This window comes from Arachis duranensis, chromosome 6, assembly GCF_000817695.3.
Source record: "Arachis duranensis cultivar V14167 chromosome 6, aradu.V14167.gnm2.J7QH, whole genome shotgun sequence".
Classification (NCBI taxonomy): domain Eukaryota; kingdom Viridiplantae; phylum Streptophyta; class Magnoliopsida; order Fabales; family Fabaceae; genus Arachis; species Arachis duranensis.
In genome coordinates, this window is record NC_029777.3 from 101684269 (window position 1) to 101706237 (window position 21969).

General features: G+C 31.0%; 2 protein-coding genes and 1 non-coding gene across 5 annotated transcripts; 2 read left to right on the forward strand and 1 right to left on the reverse strand.

Annotated features, from left to right (window-relative positions):
• Window positions 1-4610: 4610 nt before the first annotated feature.
• Window positions 4611-8576, reverse strand: LOC127748366 (uncharacterized). 2 transcript variants are annotated; one of them, XM_052262707.1, is made up of 2 exons: window positions 7383-8576; window positions 4611-4737 (listed from the first exon to the last, which is right to left on the reverse strand). In XM_052262707.1, exon 1 carries the CDS (start codon window positions 8205-8207, stop codon window positions 7686-7688), a length of 522 nt encoding a protein of 173 aa, XP_052118667.1. In that variant the 5' UTR covers window positions 8208-8576; the 3' UTR covers window positions 4611-4737; window positions 7383-7685. The 2 variants fall into 2 exon arrangements, with proteins under 2 accessions (XP_052118667.1, XP_052118668.1); XM_052262708.1 differs by lacking the exon at window positions 4611-4737 and adding an exon at window positions 4745-5173.
• Window positions 8577-10729: 2153 nt separating this feature from the next.
• Window positions 10730-15219, forward strand: LOC107495147 (histone-lysine N-methyltransferase ATXR6). Of its 2 annotated transcripts, none has more exons than XM_052263380.1 (6): window positions 10730-10990; window positions 11281-11361; window positions 11461-11693; window positions 12735-12835; window positions 13360-13587; window positions 14790-15219. In XM_052263380.1, the coding sequence occupies exons 1-6, from the start codon at window positions 10768-10770 to the stop codon at window positions 14947-14949; spliced, it is 1026 nt and encodes a 341-aa protein (XP_052119340.1). In that variant the 5' UTR covers window positions 10730-10767; the 3' UTR covers window positions 14950-15219. The 2 variants fall into 2 exon arrangements, with proteins under 2 accessions (XP_052119340.1, XP_015971727.1); XM_016116241.3 differs by having other exon boundaries at window positions 13375-13587.
• Window positions 15220-16667: 1448 nt separating this feature from the next.
• On the forward strand, window positions 16668-16739 carry TRNAW-CCA (transfer RNA tryptophan (anticodon CCA)). The gene has a single exon. It is a non-coding gene; the product is annotated as a tRNA-Trp (tRNA).
• Window positions 16740-21969: the final 5230 nt, after the last annotated feature.

The following is a 21969-nucleotide window of genomic DNA, read 5'->3' on the forward strand; positions in this document are numbered from 1 at the left end:
CTTATACAAAGCTCTTATAAATTTTTTAATTATCCAAATTCTAATTCACCAAAGTTTCTATGTATCCATCATTGTAACATGTATAATCATCTTGTTTATATAAATAAAATAAAATAATTTATTTATATATTCATGATATCTACTCTTAATCTTTAACTTTTAGATCATTATTAAATGAGAATTAGAATCTCTTATAGATACAACTCTACCGTCTGAATAAAAATATTAATCCAAAATAAAGAGATTCATAATTTTATATATGGCTAAAGTTATAAAATTTGTATGGTTATCTATGAGAGAGAGAGAGAGAAGAGAGGTACGTACCAACGAGATAAGAAGGCGCAGACATCAGCAGAATAAGCATAAAAGTGATTATTATTAGCTTGTATTGTACCATGTTTGGATCCTACTAAAAGTTTCATATGCCGAACTCCAATTTATAGTAGCCTACTCCAACTTAAAGGCTTTAAAATAATGAAACTGGGTCGCGAGAATAAATGAGCTTATAGGATTGAAAATTAAAGGGTTGATTTCTTGAAGTTGACTTTCTTATTAATCATATGCTCACGTTACATTATATTATTATTTTGTATTTAAAAATAATGCAACTTGGCCAATATGACGCACCAAAAGTAATTGTGCTAACTGCTAGCTGCTAACTGCTTAGTGAATTGCAAATTAAAAAAGATTCATTTGTCGTTAAAATTGATTTTCTTGTTAGCTTTCAGATACCACATTATATAAAGTTAAGTCCTAGTACTTTAGTTTCTCAAATTCACGAGTTACATTAATTTAGTTTTTTATTTTTTAATTATTATAATTTAATTTCTAAATTTAAATAAATACATTAATATAGTCTTTCATGTATATTTTCTTACCGAAACTTAACGCTGTTAGTAACATGGCTCAAATCTTATTACATACATATTAAAATGAAGTCATATACATTTTGGCGTTATAGAAGACTTTAAACAATGTCGTTTGAGGATTATGACAAAGAACTTGGTTATGATGACAAGATTATTCAAATTCTCAAACAATATTATTTAATATCTTTTTTTACGACGTCATTTTAATATGTTTAGTGTGGCAATACTTAAATCACATCACTAACTGCATTGAGTTTTGATGACAAAAAAATACACGAAAGATTATATTAGTGCACTTTTTTAATCCAAAAGATCAAATTATAGCAATTGAAAAGTTAGGAATTAAATCAGTGTAACTTATCAATATCAGAATCAAAGTGAGGCTTAACTCGATTTATGATATTATTAAACTCCAAAATAATATATTAATAATACTTAAAAATAAGAGTGCGTTTTTCTCTTTCCTTTTCTTTTACTTTATTTCGTTCATTGATTGTGTTTTTTGCTTCTCAAAAACTCTTCAATAACTTTTAGAAGTATCTAAAGTCTTTTTTCTATGGCATTATTCATCCTCACTAAAACCACCATTGCCCCAATTTTTGAGAAGCTTGATCACATAGCAACAAGTACCTCTTCTTGTTCAAATTTTGGGGATGGATAAATTAGCTAATATAGAATCAGTCAAATCCAAAAAATGGAGACAACATGACCACTCCATTCTATATCTCCAAACCTTCAAAAAACAAATATTTTTATTGCAATCATTTCCATGAAATGTGGATTAAGATTCAATTATTCTCTATTAATTTTTTCAAAACTTGGATTCCAAGTCTAAAAACTCACACTACAAGAAATGTGTGCATTATTGTTGGAATTACTATTGGGCTCATGGTCATTTTCACTAATAATTATCGTCGAATTACATATTCTAATGCTTAAATTTGACACTAATTAAAATAAGACATAAAATTCGTATAATTGGCACAAAATATTACGCTCGAATTTTTTGATAATAAATCAACTAAATGAAATGCATCGTTTTACTTAAAGAACTTCACATTATATTTGAATTATTTCGATGCTAGATTTGATGCAAATTAAGACCCTACATTTGAATTTTATAATTTTCCTCCTCATTTTTTGATACAAATTCTGTTGGACAAATTGAAAACTGACATCTAATAATTAGTCTAATTACAAGACCACTATTTAGGAAAATAAAATAAGATTTTACAAATATGACTAAATCGTTTGTTCAATATATGTATTAAGAATTCATCAAGACATTAGTTAACGATAATGAAAAATCAAATGTCTTACTATTTTTAAGTTGCATGAAATACTCCCATTAGTTAAGCTAAATCAATATACATCACTTTGTTATTAGTATTTATTTTACTTTATTATTTTAGGCTTAATTATTTGATGAATTTGTCTTGGTGAATTTATGAGTTAGTGTTTTAAAACTAAGAGATAAAAAAGTCTCTAAACTTTGTAACCATTTTTTTAATTTTGATGAATAAAATTTTTTGAGTTTTTTGAAAAACTTGTGTGTGAATAGAAGAAGTGGAATGATTTTTTGAAGTGTTGCATTAGAAAATTGAGGTAGAGCATTTCTTTTCTTTGATTTTTTATTTGTAATTTAAAAAATAATTAAAATACTATATCAATCAAATTATCATTTAATTTATAAAATTTAGTATAGAACAAACCCTTTGATGAAGATATGAGTTATTTTTAACTCTGAAAAATCTAAGATATGGTCGAACGGTCGGTTTACTCGTTCGATATTAAGTAAGTATTAGGAGTTCGAATATCGATTTATGCATGCAGCAATTTATTGGCGTGACAAATTCTTAAAGGGCAGAATGAATATTTTACACTTTCAAAAGGTCCATCACTAAAGCACATGCAAAGAAACTCAAAGAGAATTTTGGAAACTTGACCGTGCTCGTACACAAGGAAATACATTAATTGTTAAACAAAGGAGAAAAGACAAAATCTATAGGGCTAAATTAGGACAGCAAGAAGTCTAATAGTGTTTTTTAAGTTAAGTAAAGATATAAATTTAGTATTAACTAGTATTTTTACCCATAATAACATTACGGAAATATACATTTTTTAAAACTACGTTTCACTTTGTTCCGACGATATAGATTATGCATGACACAAAAGTTTTATAAAATCAAACTACTTTTACAAAATAAGTCGTAGGTTGACAAACAGGGACGGATCCAGAAATGTTATCATGGGGCCAATAATACATATAAGATTAAAAATTATGTAAAAAATTATATAAGATGCATTACAAAAATATACCAATAGAGAATATATTTTAAAGTAAAAAATATGTGTGTGTTTTTTACTAACGAAGTAGTCGATTCTTCATATCATAAAATTCATCGATAATAGAATTTGTGTCAAATTTTTCAACAATTTTTTTTCAATATAATTAAAAGACAATTAGTAAGAAATTCATCTGTCATTTTGTTTGAGTTATTTTCCACAATATTTATAGTCGAAAAAGATCTCTTAGTTGTAGCAGTTGAAACAGAGAGAATTAATAACAAATGAATAAAAAAAAGACAGTCACAAGAAGAAAAAGAATTCACTTGATGAGATTAGAATTTTTTTTTTAACTAAAAAATATTAGTCATAATATCTTTTACAAATTTTTTTAATATTGTTACTTATTTTTTAGATATTAAAAATTATTAATATTTAAATTAGACTGAAATTTTATTTATACTATACTAAATACTAAATATTTTTTTAAATTAAATTATACATAATAACTTATTACTATTAATGTTTTTTAAAAAAGTTGGGGGCCGAGGCCTCCACTCGCCCCCTTATGTCCGTCCCTGTTGACAAAAGTCTTTGGCTAAAAAGACCATTGTATCTATAGATTAAAAATCAAATAATAAGATTTTTAGTTATTATTTTTATATGAAAAAATCTATTTTTTAATAATTAATTTTAACATTCGTTATCTACAATTTAAAACAATTTAACATGTAAACTTTTACATTTAATTAGGTTTTAACTCTGTTGCACAAATAGAAATATTAATTTTTATACTTGTTATTTAAAAATAATATTTTTTTCTCTCTTTCTATATATAAATATAATTAGATATTAGCATAAAAAATTATACGGATAGTTATAAAATTAACTCAAAACTATTTGTTTAAATAATTGAATCTTGATTCTAACTTTTAATTATAACATTAGTATTTTCTCCAAATTATATTGTAATAAATATTTGAAAGAAGAAAAATAAAAATATAGATTAAAAAGATAAACGGTGAAAATTTAAAACTAAATAAAAAAATTAAAAAAATAAGTATATAATAATAATATTTTTTATTTGAATTATATTATTTTGTTAATTTTGTTTCCTGTAGAACAAAAAGGTAGAAAAAAACAGAGAATGAGAAAAAAAGATAGAGAAAGATAAAGATGAAAAATGAGAGTGAGAGTTGTAACACCCTAACTACCAAAGCTCACGCTTCCGGCTGCGCGACTCTGATAACTCGGACATTACAACGACACTTATACTATTTAATACTAAAATATGAGCCTGTTTAAAACTTTAAACCGCAAAACCACTCCCAAAAATACTTTTGCTACACAACGTACATCCAAACATACCATATAACTTACAGAAACTCATAAAGAGTACATCCATATATATATATACATACATATATATAAATAATATTACAAACATTATCCAATACAATTCCTATCCCTCTTACATAATATATGAAGATAAAGGCAAGGGTACAAATAAACCATAACTAAAACAATACAAAACATCACAACAATAACTAAATAAACTTTTCGTGACTTCAGCGCCCATATCCTGAAAGGGGAAAATGTAGGGGGTGAGAACATCATCCTCGAAAGGGTTCTCAGTAGAGGGTTTTTGGGAATTACTGTAATAGGATACATGAAGATAAATCGTACCAGTGATTAATAACCGTCTTATGCCTCTTTTCAAAAACAACGGTTTACAATAAAAGAGAAATCTGAAATCCTTTTTTCAAAAAAGAAACCATTCAATTCTCAAAAACTCAAAAGTCTTTCAAAACGGTTTATCTATAAAAAGGGCAACCCGGTGCACAAGCGTCCCGCGTTTAACGCAGGGTCCGGGAAAGGGCCGCAACCAAGGTTGTAATGTACGCAGCCTAACCTGATAATTATATCAGTGGCTGTTTCCACGGCTTGAACCCGTGACCTTGAGGTCACGTGGAGACAACTCATCCGCTGCTCCGAGGCTCCCCTTCAAAACGGTTTATCTATACCGAACCAAAATAGTCTTTCATATTTTATTCCAAACCAGAAACACAAAATCGAAATCAACCATCAGTTCATCTCATTCCAACGACGGCCTTAGGCCCAAACAATCCAACCACAACCAATCCACCACAATCCAACAGAGTTCCAGATGCAAACACAAGGAGGAAGATACAAACACAAACAAACAGTTATTGCAAGTAGAACAACTAGCAGATAATCACATAGGCAAACTGAGTACTATATGCATACCCAAACAATGTCACATAGATGCATATGATGCATGCCTGTCCCTAGTGGCTGATGATATCATCTATCAGTTACCAAGCCAACCCGACGTGTCCGGTAGCTAACCCGGACACAGTCTCTCTGTTGCACATTAATATCATTAGAGGGTATCTGCGCCCTGTCGCCATTAAAGGGTATCTGTGCCCTGTCGCCATTAGAGGGTATCGGTGTCCTGTCACCCTTACAACCAGAGAGAAAACACAAGCATACTCGCTTACAACTTTCATCTCAGCCATTCGGCTTAAATTCATAATTCATAGCCAGCCATACGGCTTATAACTCATTCGGCAATCAGCCATAAGTCAATATTACACACAGCCATTCCGGCTCACGGTTCAATCCAGAACCAGCCAATATTCATAATCATACACAGCCATTCTGGCCCATAACAAAAACAATACTTCTATCATTCAACATCATCAAATTCATAAAATCGGCATTTAAGCCATAACTCACTTTTCTCAAGCCATTTCACTTTGAAATCAAATTTTAACTCTTTTCAGCCTTGGCTTTAAAGATCTCATTTCTCAAATCATCTCAGGCTCATAAGCCAAATTTACTCAAAGTGAGTTCTCTTTTTAAAACAAAGCCACTCTCGGCATTATCTTTCCAAAACTTCCAAAACCATGACAAGTTAAGGATTTATTTCAAAGTATTCAAAATCACACATCCATCAATGGGATTTTATAACAAAAGTTTCTCAGGAGAGTCCCAAGTCTTTAGGGGAGAATAACATAACTCATTTCGCCAAGTTCATTATAAATTCATTAAAAACATTGGCTTCCTGATTTGAGTAGTAAAATAGGATTTAAGCCAATCCGAGTCGTGTAATCAATTACTCTTTCAAAGCCATTTCCTTTACTTAAACAAAACCGGCTTCAATTCCATAATTAAATCTGAAGCGTTTCAAACTGCTAAGAGAATCATTTTTGTTGTGTTAAACTAGAGTTCAAAGGGTACTCTGAATCTTATTCAAAACGTCAAAATAATGAGGTTCATCAGTCGAAATCTAATTCCTTTTAAAATCACAAAAACTCTTCCAAATGAACACCCTTTATGTTTAATAGAGAAAAACATAAACCCGTTTTACCTTTTAAAACAGCCTCAAGGCAAAATTCTCTTTTGAATAACTTGTATCCAAAGACATACTATTCTTCTTGGAAAATAAGGAGAATCATGATTCTCTTTTCAGTAATTCTTTCAAAGCATAGCTTCATCATTTTTCATAATTGATCTAAGTAAAGATAATAAAAGAAGCCCTAAATTCACAATCCTCCAAGTAAATAGGAAAGGCATTAAACTCAAAATTTCTCAAATAACATTTCAAATAAAGCATCGAATTTTATAGAAATTTCGGTAACATCTTCCCTAAAATTTGGACTTTGCCACCCGATTCGGGTCCCAACTAAACCGTTCCTCATTCCTTTTCAACAGCTCAAAATCAGTAATCAATTCAAAAGCAAGCCAAATCCAACCATCGCCTCAGTGGCGTATCTCAAGGAAACCATTTCAAAATCAACTCAGTATAAACCAATTTAACTCATTTCCAAAGCTTTAAAGTAACGGCTCAGTAACAAATTGTTTGTCCAAATCAAGTCAAATAAAGTAAACCAGACTGAATTCAAAAGTGCATTCTACTTCCCACATTATCCAGAAAATCAACTCAACTCAAATCAATTCACAACGGATTAACCCGATTTCAAAGCTTTAAAAGAATTAACTTCAAAAGCATCTCGTATCACAAAACCATACAACAATCCATTCATCAAAACCAAACAATAATCCATTCAACATATAATTACATTCATCCAGGACAATCAACATCACATAAGGCTTATACAATCACCAACTACATTGTTTCACATCAGTATCCATATATAATAATTCCAATAATAAACTATAATTTTTGGAAAGCGCCCCTACCTCAACGCAAATTCCATAACCCAGACATCTCACAGAGTCCTTTCCGCCTCAACTCGAAATCACCGACAACCAAAACCTCAGCTCCCAGCCACTTTCGCAATAACTATAGCAACACTAATCGCAACATATAATAATCAGGACTCGACCCCACGTTACCAAAACTCATTTATTAACCAAACACAACCGAAAACTAACGCGAGGCTTTTCGAAACATAATTTTTTACCGTAATAACAACACGAAGCAGCTGCAATTTCAAACTGGCTCCGGCAACAGCTCCAGCGGCGGCCAGAAACTCCGGTGGATCAACTATAAAAACCGTGCAACATCAAAACCACCTCGAAAACCAAAAAGGCAGAAACCTCAAATAAAATCCTTATCGGCAACTTTCCGGCGACGGCAGAAGTAGCCAGAAGCTCCGGCGGTGGTCCCGAGAGTCGCAGAACCACTCCTGGCGACCAAAACCCTTTTCTGACGGCGGCAGTTCCGACCGAGGCGGCGCCGGCGACACAAACGGCGGCTGAACACGGTGGTTGGACTCCCAACCCAGCCTCAAATCTCTCTCTCTCTTGCTCTGCTCCCGAACTCTCTCTTTCTGGCTCTGCCATACATGACAGCGGCTGACCCTGTGGCAAGGACGAGGGTGGCGCAGAGAGGACGACGGCGGCTTCCAGATATGGCGTATTCTCCCTTCCGGTCATGGCTCGCATCTCCTCCCTCTCCGGATTGCGATTCACGGTGGTGATAGCAGCGCCGTTGGGAGAAACAGTGGCAACAACAGTGCCACCCTCCACCCGCGCTTGCACTCTCGGCTCGTGGGTCACCATGGACAGCGACGATGGTGCGGCCTCAGGGAACGGCGACGCTTCCCTTCTGCGGGCCCTTTCTCTCTCTCCGTCGCATCTCTCTTAAACTGGCGTCGATGAAGACAACGACACGGTGACGGGCTCGGCGGCGACGCTCCTTGCGGTTCCAGCGACGAGGATGACGGCGCCTCTCTCTCTCTCTCTCTCTCTCTCTCTCTCTCTCTCTCTCTCTCTCCACGACGGCGGCGACGTGATGGTGGTGCAACCCTATACACTGGAGCGACTGCTTCCTCTCCTCTTCCCTTTCTCCGTGACCAACAGTGCCTCGTGGGTGTGTGTGTGTTGTGTTTATCACAAGGCTGCGCAGCAAAGAGGATGAAGGAGAGGCTGTTGGCTGCGCAGCATGAAGAGAAGGGTTTTTTTTAGGGTGGTGTATCAAAATTAGGGTTAGGGTTAAGCTAGGGGTAGTTTTGTCATTTCAATTAAAAATAGGGATAATATAGTAATTTTATATAAAATTGGGAATAATATAGTAATTGAAATCCAAATTAAATCCAACACTATATGTATATAGAAAATACTATTTGCTCATCAATTTTTACAAATTACTTTCAATAAAATGCCCAAATCAAATAATTAGAAATAATATACTTAATTTCTCTATTTTTCAAAATAGCTGTATCAATATTTAAAATATCAATTATTTAATCCAAATCATATAAAAATCCTTATTATTTCACAACTACCAACTTATAACTTGAATATAGAAAATAATCCAATAATTATAAAATTGGGTAATAATCATAACTCATCTCAAATTCAATAAATCAAAACTTGCCTTAAATATCTTTAATAAAATAATTTCTGAAATTAAGGCTGCAAATAACCATATGATTTGAGACTTGATCATAATAAGATTTTTCAAAAGTTCTGAGTCTTACAAGAGTTTGTTAATTTTGGAAGAAAAAATTTATTTTAATTATAATAAAAGAATATCGGATGACATATTTTAATTTGTCAAATTACTAATATAAAATATAAATTATATATAGATTATATATATAGTAAAAATGGTAGAGATAAATAAAAAAAATAGAGAGAGATAGATGAGAGACTTTAGGAAGGGAGTTTATTAATTTTAGAGAAAAATATTTTAGCTCAATTTTAATAAAAGAGTGTCATGTGACACACATTTGATTATTAAATTAGATAGTAATATATAATACATAATATAGGTATATTTCAATTTTAATTTTAATGCAATTAAAGAATGTCATGTTGTACATTTTGATTGTAAAAATTAGTAATTAGTTATTGATATTAAATATTAATAATGATATATAAAATAGATGGAGTGGTTGAAGGAATGAGAGAGATAGAGAAAGGAGGATAGAGGAGGGGAAAACTCTTTAATTTTGGAGGGAAAAATTTGATTTTAATTGCAATGAGGGAGTGACATGTGTCACATTTTTGTTGTAAAATTAGTATGGAGAAGGGAAGAATTGTTTAATTTTGGAGAGAAATATTTAATTTCAATTACAATGAGAGAGTAACATGTGGCACGTTTTGATTGTAAAATTAGTAAGGAGGAGAGAAGAATTTCTTAATTTTAGAGAAAAATATTTGATTCTGATTACAATAAAAAGAGACATATGACATATTTTAGTTGTAAAATTAAAAATATATAATAGAATAATAGAATATATAATAGATTTTTGTATTTAGACCATATTTCAGTTTGATTTATTGTTAAAATTTATTTAGTAGTAATTTTAGATATTTTAAATTTAAATTAAGCCTGATATAATCGAGTAAGAGCAAATCTAAATTAAATTGGTTATCATCAGGTAGTTGAATCGTAAATCGTATCCAACAGTAAAATTCATAAAATATTATATATATATTATCATTAATAAAATAATAGTTTAGACTAAAAATATACGAAACCATCAGTATACTTCATTACCATATTCAAATATAAGGTCCAAAAAACCAACTAGTTACCATAGCCATTGATAAAGATGATTAAATAGAGAGAAATAATGACGAAATATGAAGGGTTTGATGGGCAAGAAGAAAAATAATAAAAAGAAAATAGAGAAATGAAGGAAGTAAATGAAAATCAAAAGAGAAAAGTTAAAAAGTAGATGAGAAAGACAAAAGAAGTAAGAAATCATCACGGTAAATTATATGGTAAAGATATAAGTTTATAGATTTTTTTAATAAAATAAAAAAAATTAATAAAAATAGAATCTATATTTTGAAAAAAATGTATTTGAAAAATTATAAACCTTAGCTGCTAAATTCCAAACCCCTAAATTCTCAACAACAAATTCTAAATCTTAATCCCCAATCCAAAATCTCTAAATCCTAACTCAAATCTTACAAAAAAAAGATTTTATCATTAAAAAAAAAATATTTTTTTATTGGCGCGAAGACCCAATTTGGCGCGTAACTAAATTAACCCGCCAAATGATTATTCGATTACTTGCACACTCTACACTGCACAAATAACCATTCTCTCTTTCTCTCGCATCTGTATCTATCTTCTTCTTCTTCTTCTTCTTCTCCCACACACACCATGTCACTCAAGCGAAGAAGGACCCACGCTCCCAAGCCCGCCCTAGACTACGACGTCATCTGCGAGCATTGCTCCTCCGGCGACTCCCCGGCGGAGCTTCTCCTCTGCGACAAATGCGATCGAGGCTACCACCTCTTCTGTCTCCGACCTATCCTTCCTTCCGTTCCCAAAGGCTCTTGGCTCTGCCCCTCTTGTTCCCACAGTGACACCAAGAAACCAAAATGTATATTCCCCTTTTTTGGTTAATTTCAAACTTATTTTTCTTTTTCTGCACCAGATCTACAAATTCATAATATTTGAACAATAGCCTCAAATAATAATCTACAGTTTTTAATCTTAAATTTTCAATTACATAATAACCGACGGCTACATGATCAATTTCATTTTATTTTTTTATCAGTACCAGATCTACGTAGCTACACTATGTTGTCCTATTTTTATTAGATTCAGAGTTTTATTTTTTCATTTTTATAATAATTAACAGCTTCTGCGTTTTCGTTTGGATTAATGCAGCATTTCCACTTGTTCAGACCAAAATCATTGACTTCTTTAGAATTAAACGGTCTTCGGAGGAAACCTTAACTTCAATTCAAGGTATGGCGCGTAGTATTCTATTATGAAAGTGAAGATTTGAAGCTAATTGGAACTAGTATTATTTTTTTTTCTTCTGATTTTGTTTTTGTGTTGTTACAGATGTTCGGAAGAAGCGGAAGCGGGGAAGCAGCGTGGCTTTGTTGAAGAAGAAGAAGAGGAAGCTTCTTCCGTTCGTTCCCACCGAGGATCCTAAGAGAAGGTTAGAGCAGATGGCATCGCTGGCTACAGCACTGATGGCGACAAAAGCGGTGTTCAGCAATGAGCTTACTTACATTCCTGGTATGGCGCCAAGATCTGCTAATTGTCCTGCTTTGGAGAGTGGTGGGATGCAGGTAACATGTTTGTGAAAATGTCAATTAGATGAATTTGTTCTGAATTTCGTGCAATGTGAAAATTGGAAAATCCTATTGAAATGATAAGTATGTCATTGTGTTTTGTGCTTGTTTATGGAATTGTTATCTCTATAGAAGAATTATATTGAGACACTGTTAAGTATGGTTTATAGTGCAGGCCTCATCTTAAAATAATATTATACATTATACTTTCTTCTTAGTAATGCTTGTGGTGCTGATGAGTGCTGACTAATGTGTATTAAATATCACTTTCTGCATTCAAGAATTTGTTTAATTAGACAGGCTTAAAACGTGGAACCACACCAAAAAAGAAAAGTGAGAGGGGGAAAAGGAGATGGAGTATGTGCCTAACAAAGTAACAAGTTGCAAAATCATTTTGTCTATCCCGTTTATCAAAATAGTAGACTTTATACCATTTGAGTTGTTGCACTTGTTTAACTGTTTGGGAAGCAATCATCATAACTCAGAGGAACTGTAGAATGATTTGCTTTGTAAATGCTGCAACTTTAAGTGAAACATATAAATATTAAGTAGAGAAATGATAATTTCACTCTTATTTTTTATAATGCCATTCCATTGCCTGTTAAATATGTCTTGTTCTGAGCTATTGATAGGTTATCTCACAGATAAATGCCACAAGCAAGATTTTGCATATGAAATTTACGGCTTATGTAAGACTGTATTTGATAACACAGTAGAGGGCGTAAGAAAACAATTAAATAGAATCTTAGAGTTACAGTAGTTGCCACCTATAAGAAAAGAGTAACAATAGTTGCTGCATATTAAAATTTCAAAATCAAAAGTTGAAGCACCCAAAAAACATTAGTATGACAGCGTGAATCCAAGCTATTGTGAGTTAGTTGTCACAAGTTTGACATATTTCGTAATTCTCAAATTTATTCTTCAATTGTGCAAAAAGAGTGACTACGTGTGTATTTCTTCATTTTTCTTTTTACTTTTCCTTTATTTTCCTATTGATCTAGAATTTGCTACTTAGACAAATTTGTGTATTTAATTCAGGTCTTATCAAAAGAAGACACAGACACTTTAAACTTGTGCAGAACTATGATGAAAAGAGGAGAATGCCCACCCCTCATGGTTGTTTTTGATCCTCTAGAAGGGTAAGCAGATATACAAACATAAATTGGCATTTTCTCTTCTCATGAATAGTGGAAATAACTGAACACTTTGCTAGCAGTGTAATAAGTGGTGAACTGGGAAGGTAACTTGAAACTAGTTGTGCGAATAAATGTAAATTCCATAATTCATCTAGTGACTACCTTTAACTTCATCAAACTCTAGTTAACTGGTAAACTTTTGTAAGTTCACTGGTTTAGGTCTTCTATCGAGTTTACGATTTTATAGGTACTTCTGTAGGCTCCACAAGTTTAGGTGAACTTTCAAGTATGATTACTACGACTACCTTAATTGAAAATTGCACACACAGGTAGTTTATTACTGATTTTTAGTGATGTAGTCATCATCATACTTATGCAGTGATATCATTTATCCATCATAGATCGGATGTGGGATCTTTATATGATGAATGGGTAGTATGTCGCCGAGGAGTATTAATGATGATTGTGTTTATGAAACATTTCTCTTTACTGACATTTCTGCCTTTCTATTGAGCTTGATTTTTCAGATTCTGTTTGCGCAGGTTCACTGTTGAGGCAGATAGATTCATAAGAGATTTAACCATAATCACAGAATATGTTGGAGACGTGGACTTTTTAAAGAATAGGGAAAATGATGATGGGGATAGCATGATGACACTTCTTTCTGCTTCTAATCCCTCCCAAACGCTTGTCATCTGTCCAGATAAACGAAGCAATATAGCACGCTTCATCAATGGCATAAACAACCACACACCGTAAGTTTCATCAATCTTTAATCTTATTCTTTGCTGCCTATATATGTTACTTCTATCTCAGGGGTGTTACTGAATGGGGCAAGTCTCCAAACACAGAAAATAAGATTGCTATCTAGCATTTACAGTAAAAAGAACTATAAAGTTTACTTCAATGGACCAACTAGAATTTTAGATCTTAATGATCCACGTAGAAAAATATAAAATAATCTTATGAAATGTCTATGCTATCCTTTTCTCTATCTTCTCTTCAATTAAACATCTTCCATCATAATGCATTAATGGTTATGCATTAATGGTAACACCAACACTATCATTGCTCTCTGTTTCTTTGTGAAATTGTTCTTCTTGTTATGCATTCAAACTTCAAACCAAATCATTGTCTCTCTTTTGTATTTTCGATCCAACACGCTCTTGTAAACTTTGACATCTTCTCCATCCCGAAACTCTTCCTTAGAGACCCTAAAGCTGCGCGGCAGAAACTGATGTCATGGTTCCCTTCGGGCAGCACTGCGATGCCAGCACCGGAAAGGGCAAGAAGCATGTGAGGTGCTGCTGACAGGGGGTGATAGTGAGCGGAGGAGATCTGCGGTGGAGATGCTGAGTTAGTGCTCCGGTGAGGCAGTGGAGCAGGGTAGTGGCGTGGTTCTTTGAATGAAATTCAAGGCAAGGAGATGAACCCAACTTTTAAATGATGATCGGTGCAAAAAATTTTTTTTGGCGGTGGCGCGTTGATGTTTGTAGTGTTGCAGAAAAAAAAAAGAAAAAAAGGATAAAAAAGGAATTTTAAAATAAAAATTTTTAAATTATTTAAATATAAATATAATTATTTTATAATTAGTAAAAATTTTAAATCTTTGTCATTGGTTCAAAATTTAAGTGGTCATGATTCATAAGGAATCTTGGACCAAGAACTATGATATACTTTCCCGTACAAGAAGCTTCCCCTATAACTATAAGTAAGCTATATGTAACACCTTATTGGTCGAGTAGTATAGTCTGGTATACAAACTCATCCTTTTTATTGTGGTTTAGTCAGATGCTAACATTGTACTATATATGGGCTCCAACAGGCATTTAGATTATCAAGATTAGTCAGATATTACCTTTTGCACTCCATGTGAAGTGTAACATTATCTTTTGAATCTAAGTAACGTAAATGTTTGATAGAAATAAAACATTGAAGTGCGCTGTTTTCCATGCAGGGAAGGGAAAAAGAAGCAGAACCTGAAGTGTGTGAGATTTGATGTCAATGGTGAATGCCGGGTTCTTTTAATTGCTAACAGAGATATATCAAAAGGGGAGAGACTGTACTATGACTACAATGGATACGAACATGAATATCCAACTGAACATTTTGTCTAAGCAAGCCAACTCCAACCAAGGTCATCATTCCCCCACCCCTTCTCTCTTCTAATTTAGTTGATTGATTCAATTGTTAGTCATCATCTACAGGGAATGGCAATCATTAACAGTTATTCTTGTAATCTCCACTCATGCGTAATTGCTTATCCAAATCAGCCCCCATAGTTGTTCGTGTTAAGAGTTACTGATTATACTTTTTGTTGGCATTGAGATATATGGTCTCCAACAGGCAACAGGAAGGCTCTCAAATATATTGATAACAATGAGATTTGAATTGTGTAACTATTTCTTCAATATAAAAAATATCAGAGTTAATCAATGTCTTTTTTGGGAGTCAACATAACAGTTGATTTGATTTTCTAAAAGGTGATAGTTAAGCACTTAAACGTTTGAAAGATCACAGAAGACTTCATTGCAAATTGAAAATAGAGTATATACTTAAATAGGTTATTAAGAAATTTAATATCGGATATTTTGGTCTTTAAAAATTTTTTATTATAGAGGTTTTTGAATTTTACAAAAGGAAGACAGATTTTTTTTTAATCACACTTTTGAGGACTTGTTTAATCAAGTAAAAACAACGGGTCTTATTAAGATAAGAATTTATTTGTTTTATTTTTATAAATTTTAAAAATTTTAATGTAATAAAATTTTGTTAGAGACAAATTTTTGATGTAAAATTTTTTGGAGACTTATTTGGGTACATATTCTTGAAAATATTATCCAAATATCTAAAAGAACCCGGTCTAAAATATAAGGTTACAAATGTGGTATTTTTTTTGGTGAATAAGGACAAAAGAAACACAAAAAAAAAATTTAGAGGGAAGGGACATATCCTTTGCTAAAAATTCAACAAAATCTTGTTGGGGCAACAACCACTCTGTTCGTTGGATTCAATTCTTTATTTTAATATACTTTCGAGTTCGATACTTAAGAACATGGTACATATAACACGCTTGGAAGCCAATTTCCTATGTATCAAAAGATGAATTTCCACGTGAAAAATACACATAAATTCATAGTTAGGGAATAATCGTTGGTTGTTCCGATGAATTTACACCCAGTGGATCAAAAAAAAAATGTCGACAAAAATTCTTATACATTTTCACATATTACAAGTGAGTAAAGTGGCAATCCTACACACCACTGTGGTCTGTGTAAAGATCAATCCATTAGCAACGTCTGTTTTTTGGCTTGATCTTAGCAAGGTGTGTTTAATATCCTTCTCCCACTAATGTATATTGGTCCTAGCCCATTACCTTGTTTCTGTCAGAAGCCCATTACCTTGTTGTAAACCCCAAAGGTCGTCTCATTATCACCCCTTTTAACATCATCAAGAATCTCTTTCGGAAAAAAATATCTTCAAGAATCATATTAACTTTTGAGTTGAGTTTTTTCTTAGGCCCGTTTAATTACCAAAAAGAAAAGCTCGTCTCAATTGTTTAGAGATTTCGAGAAATCTTAAATATACGGGAAAATTTTTGTGTTGGGAAGGAAAAAAAAAAGATTTTTTTAAAATAAATATAATAATCATTGCAAATGTAAAAAAGTTTATATTTTTACCTTACATTACACATTTTATTTACAATAGGAATGAAAAAGGATATTCTCCAGTATAAATTTCTCCCACTATACGATGAACGGATTCTTTCGGGAGGAGAAGAAATTAAAATAAATATATAATACAAATAAAATTTCCACAATCACAAACAACACTAGGATCCGTGGCGCAATGGTAGCGCGTCTGACTCCAGATCAGAAGGTTGCGTGTTCGATTCACGTCGGGTTCAAATCCTTTGATCTTTCATTCTTTTTTTTCCCCATTTTCTCTTCTGAGATATAAAAGCCAGCAACCTTCGATCTTGTTCAATCTTTAAAGCCATTTATTTTATCCTCTGCCAGCAACCTTCCATTCTTGTTCAGTCCTTAAAACCATTTATTTGTGATTCAATCAACGCATTTGTTAGTTGTTTACAGCCAAGTCTTACCACAACAACAGCGATAGACTCACCCTTATCAATGCTATATTTCCTTATCATTCAATCATGGGGGGACTAGTACTCACTACTCAGTAGTATGTCCCAATTTAAACTCTCTAGATTCCCAAAATTCAACTCCTATAGCTTCCTTTCCTCCCTTCACTTCCATATTATTATCATGGTTAATATTTATTTTTGGTCACAATAGTAAATTGTAGCAATTAGGTTTTGGTGAAAAATTTTTTTTCCATAAGTAACAAATTTAAAAAGTCTTGGAAACCAAAATGACTTTCCATTTGTCTTTGGACTAAAAGTAACACTAACTATTCATTGTTAGTATGTGTAAGTATCATCCATACAAGTTTAATGTACTTCAAATATATAATATTTACCATCAAATACACGTGAACTCTACTTAAGGTAAGTAAACAATTAATACGATATTGCATAATATTATATACAATTATGCTATATAATCATATTAAAATACAAAATATATATTAAAAGTGTATGAAACAACACATATATTTTTATAACTGTTGATTTGATGACTAATTTTTACTATATACATAGTATTTTTTAATCCCATAACACAATTCTTTTGTGTTAAGAAGCTGCCACATTAGTACATAGGGAAGCAAAAGAACGAGCAAATACATTGAAAATGGAAAGAAAACGACAGAGAGAAGAGAAGGAAGGGGAAAATGGTGGAATGTCAATTGTCAACGTGGAGTCCACTCCATAAGTCCTCATCACTCATCCATTCGCTTTGGTATTTTGGGTCCAACCAACAACAAATGAGTCACAGAGTCTCACAAACTTTGTGAGGTGGAGTTATTAGTGATTTTAACGACTAATACTAAGTCGTACAACAAGGATCAATGCACCATTCACACTCACAAACAAGGCACAAAACAAACGCTCTTTCTCCCCCCACTTCACTCTCACTCCCTTATTGGATCCTTTATTTTTTAGTAGAAATGTCTATCGATCGAATCCGATTTATATATCTTTATTATTTATTTAAATTTGATTCGAAAATTACGGATATAGATCCGATGGTTATCAAATCGGATTCGCACACTAATAAGATCAGATTGTATATGTTATGTAGATATCCACGTAACTATAGATTTGCAAAAATAAATAAATAAATAAATATTCTTTCTATGTTTTATTTCAACTAATAATTATTATATATGTTGTATTATTTTAATTTTATTATTTAAAAAAAGTATATTTAATATTATTTTAAAAGTAGACATATTTAAAAGAATAGAAAAAAATTATTAATATTTTTTAATAAAAATATTTTTTGTTTTGCAGATATATCTAATGTCTGATTTGATTCACAAATGTGTGGATCGAATCCAAACTTAAAAACTACTGATATTGGATCCAATCAAATTCAATAGTTTAATTGCGGATCGGATCAAAATTTTAGCCATATCCAATCTGACCATACACTTACTATAAAAGACACTTCACTTTATAACCATTTCACATTATACTTAGTTTGAAAAAAAAAGGACTATATCCAATAAAGTATAATGTAAGTTTCAATAACATATTTCATAATTTAGAAAAGTAATTTAATAATTGTTCTAATTTTTTTTCTAGTTTTATTTTTTATTTGTCGAAGAGTTTATTTTTACCGAATATATATATGCTTCGACACGGTGTTATATTTTTTTTTTTACACCAATAATAATTTGTTGAAAATATTATTTTTGATATAATAGTAACTTATTTTACAATTTAAATTTATGAAATTTAAAATTTAGAAAAATAACTTAAAATTGTTCTACTTTTTCATGATATACGATATTATTATAAAGGATACTAAAATTTTATATTCTGCAAAGTAAATAACATAATTTATGAGTAATCAATTTGATCATAGTTAAGTTCTAAAGTCACTTTGTTTCTTAAGATTTTAATTGTACTATTTTAATAGTTGAAATTTAAAAAAGTACATCAAATTAGTCTCAATTCCCTTTAACTCTCTCTTGTGAGAGATTAACTTGGTATATTTTTTCTAATACAAAGAAGTAAAGTAATAAATTGAGATTAGAGAGACTAAATTGATAGCTTAACTCTAATTGAAAGGGGTAATTTTGTAAAAGTAAAATAAATGCAGCATAAGTATAGTTTTTGGAAAGTTAGTTATAGGACCACACTAATAGTTGGAATAGGGTTTCAATGTCTGCCCCCCATAGGATGGTCCATACCATAGGGGTGTACCATAAGCAATTAACTATTGCAGCTGGCAAAGGCCATAAAAAGGACCAAGACACAAAGAGAGAGGAAGGGATCAGTGTCTCATGCATCTCATCTTTATTTGATGGAATGGAGTTGGCATGCATCTACATCTAGCTAGGCATGTACACAACAACCATAATAGTGGTCCAATCCCAGCCTGTAGTAGATGCAAATCAAAATTAATTAAACTATTGTTAGTAGTCAATGATGCCCTCGGATTTAGTGTTGGTACTTGGTAACTATTTCTTTTAACAATCAATTTCAAACTTCTTTACATTCAAATTTTCACTTATTATAATCATGTGATATTGTCATCAGTTATAGTTTACGTAAGACCAAACTAATGCATGATTTACTACGTGATTTTCTTTGTTTTCAGAATTAAATTGTTATTGCTATATTTTTTCAGAACAAAATTAATATTTGAGAAAAATTAGGGATTTAATCATTTTTTAAACTAAATTTTTAATTAAGTTATTGTGTGTTTTTCTTTTTTTTATATTATCAATGTCTTTTTTTTCTTCTTTTGTGTGCTTCTTTTTTTAATATCGTTATCATTGTTGTTGCTGCCACCAGCGTCATCATCATTGTTGTTATCACTGTCTTCTTTTTCATGGCGCCAACACTATCTTGTTGTTGTTTAATTTTTTCCTTCTTTTTTCTTCCTTTTTTTCCTCCTCACCCTCTTTTGTTATCATCATCGTCGTCGTCCTCATCGCCTTCATCTTCTTCTTTTCTTATATATATTTAAAAAATTAGAGTACATAAATTTTAATATACAGTATAAAAATTTTAGTAAATAGTACAAAATTTTTTAAAGAATTACATATCTAAAATATTGACACACAACTAATAAAATATGAGCAATATAAAAATTTTGGTGCACAACACAAATTTTTTAAAGACCATGTGTTCAAAACATAGACACCCAACCAACAAAATATGCAAAGTACATAATTTTGGTGTAGAATATAAAAATCTTGATACATAGTACACAAATTTCGCTGTGCAACATACAAATTTTTGGAAGACTATATATTCAAAATGTTGACACACTTAACTAACAAAATATATTTAGAGCCAAAATTTATGTGTTATGTGTAAAAAATTCTATACTATATTATTAAGTTGTGTTATGTGCAAAAATTTTTGTGCTATATCTATAAATCTTTATAATGTAAAAGCCTAGAAAAAAAAAATGATGATCTATGTGCACATTTTTTCCGCTAAATTTATATCAATTTAGTTAGACTTAGTTACAAAAATATTTATACATGTAGCATCACTATTAATATTAATTCATTTATATGATTCATGAATGCCAAATTTTGTAGCAGTAAAAAAATATTTGATCTTTTAATGGAGATTTAATAAAAGATCTAAAAGATTTTGAGGTAAATTACTGTTTTAATATTTTAAGAAATTATTTTTTGATGAAATGATGTTGAAAAAGAGAAAAATAATGTTTTGATCCGTTAAAAATGATCTCAATTTGACAATATATATCAAAGATAAAAAGATATATTTACAAAAGAACTCTATAAATTATTTTGGATGTAATTTTTTATGTAACCTGTCTAAAATATTGAGATTCGTCTATTTTTTAAATTTGGTGATTTTTTAATTAGTATTTTTTAGCTATTTTTTATGTAAATAAAAAAATTTAAAAACAAATTGAAAACAGGGTTACATATCAAATGTCTTTTCAAATTTTTATACATGCTTTTTAAATAATTTTTCAAATGTACTAATAAAAAATAGATAGAATACATGGGTTGTTTATTATTTATAAAAGTAATTGATACATTTTAGTATTTTACCAAGTTGAAATTATATTTGAATGTTATTTTATTAAAAATTAAATCTTTTGGAACTAAAATGGCAGTTTAGTCAAAATTTGTAGTGAGATGCCCATTGAGTTGTGGTCCAAGGTGAAAAAAAAGTGTGTAAAAGCTAAGAGGCAGAGGCATAAGCAGAAGAAGCAGTATGTACTTTTCTTAAGGTGTTATAAGGTGTGGGCACAAGGTTGTATCAACTGCCAAAGATTTTATATCAGAACACTGATCCCTATGAAAACCACTTTCATCTTATTGAAGGGGTTTTATGTGGCGGTTTTATGTTATTCTGCCACACTTCAGAACTATCAGACACCTCAAACAACCACATTCATTACTCATTTTATTGTATCCAGCTACAACATTCGCTTTTTCCCCTCTTTTTTTTAATTTTTCTATTTCTTTTTCTTGCTCAATTTACCATTTGGTTTCCCTGTAACAAGAATAATGTTTGAACAAATAAAAAAGGTAAGAAATAAATTACCAATGTTTGAAAAAAAAAAAGAAAAGAGGGGCATCCATAGTAACAAAAACTTGGTTTAAGGGATATAAATTTAATTTTAAATAATATTTTTAAGTTTTTTTATAACATATTAAAAAATATTGGTGCTAACGAACTATAATACAAATGGCATAATTTTTTCATATTTATTTAGAGATTGCAAGTTTGAATCTCTTTATTTTTGGTAAAAAAAATTAGTTAACAAAATTCCAAATTTTAATTGTTTGGTTACAAAATAGTTATTCTGATATATAGATATGATATATGATAGGAGATTAATCTTTTGTTTGATCAACGTAGTGGATCTCATCTAGTAAAAATTTTTTTTAAAGCATTATTCTGATATCAGCTCAAATCTTTTTTTTTTATATATAACTTTAAATATATAAATATTATTTTAAAAAATAACAGATGAGATCCGCTCGCATATATATATATTATT

Coding starts and splice junctions, on each gene's coding strand:
- LOC127748366 (XM_052262707.1), bottom strand. CDS start 8,207: ATGGTGACCCACGAGCCGAGAGTGCAAGCGCGGGTGGAGGGTGGCACT.
- LOC107495147 (XM_052263380.1), top strand. CDS start 10,768: ATGTCACTCAAGCGAAGAAGGACCCACGCTCCCAAGCCCGCCCTAGAC. Junction 11,362..11,460: donor AACCTTAACTTCAATTCAAG/GTATGGCGCGTA, acceptor GTGTTGTTACAG/ATGTTCGGAAGAAGCGGAAG. Junction 12,836..13,359: donor GTTTTTGATCCTCTAGAAGG/GTAAGCAGATAT, acceptor TTGATTTTTCAG/ATTCTGTTTGCGCAGGTTCA.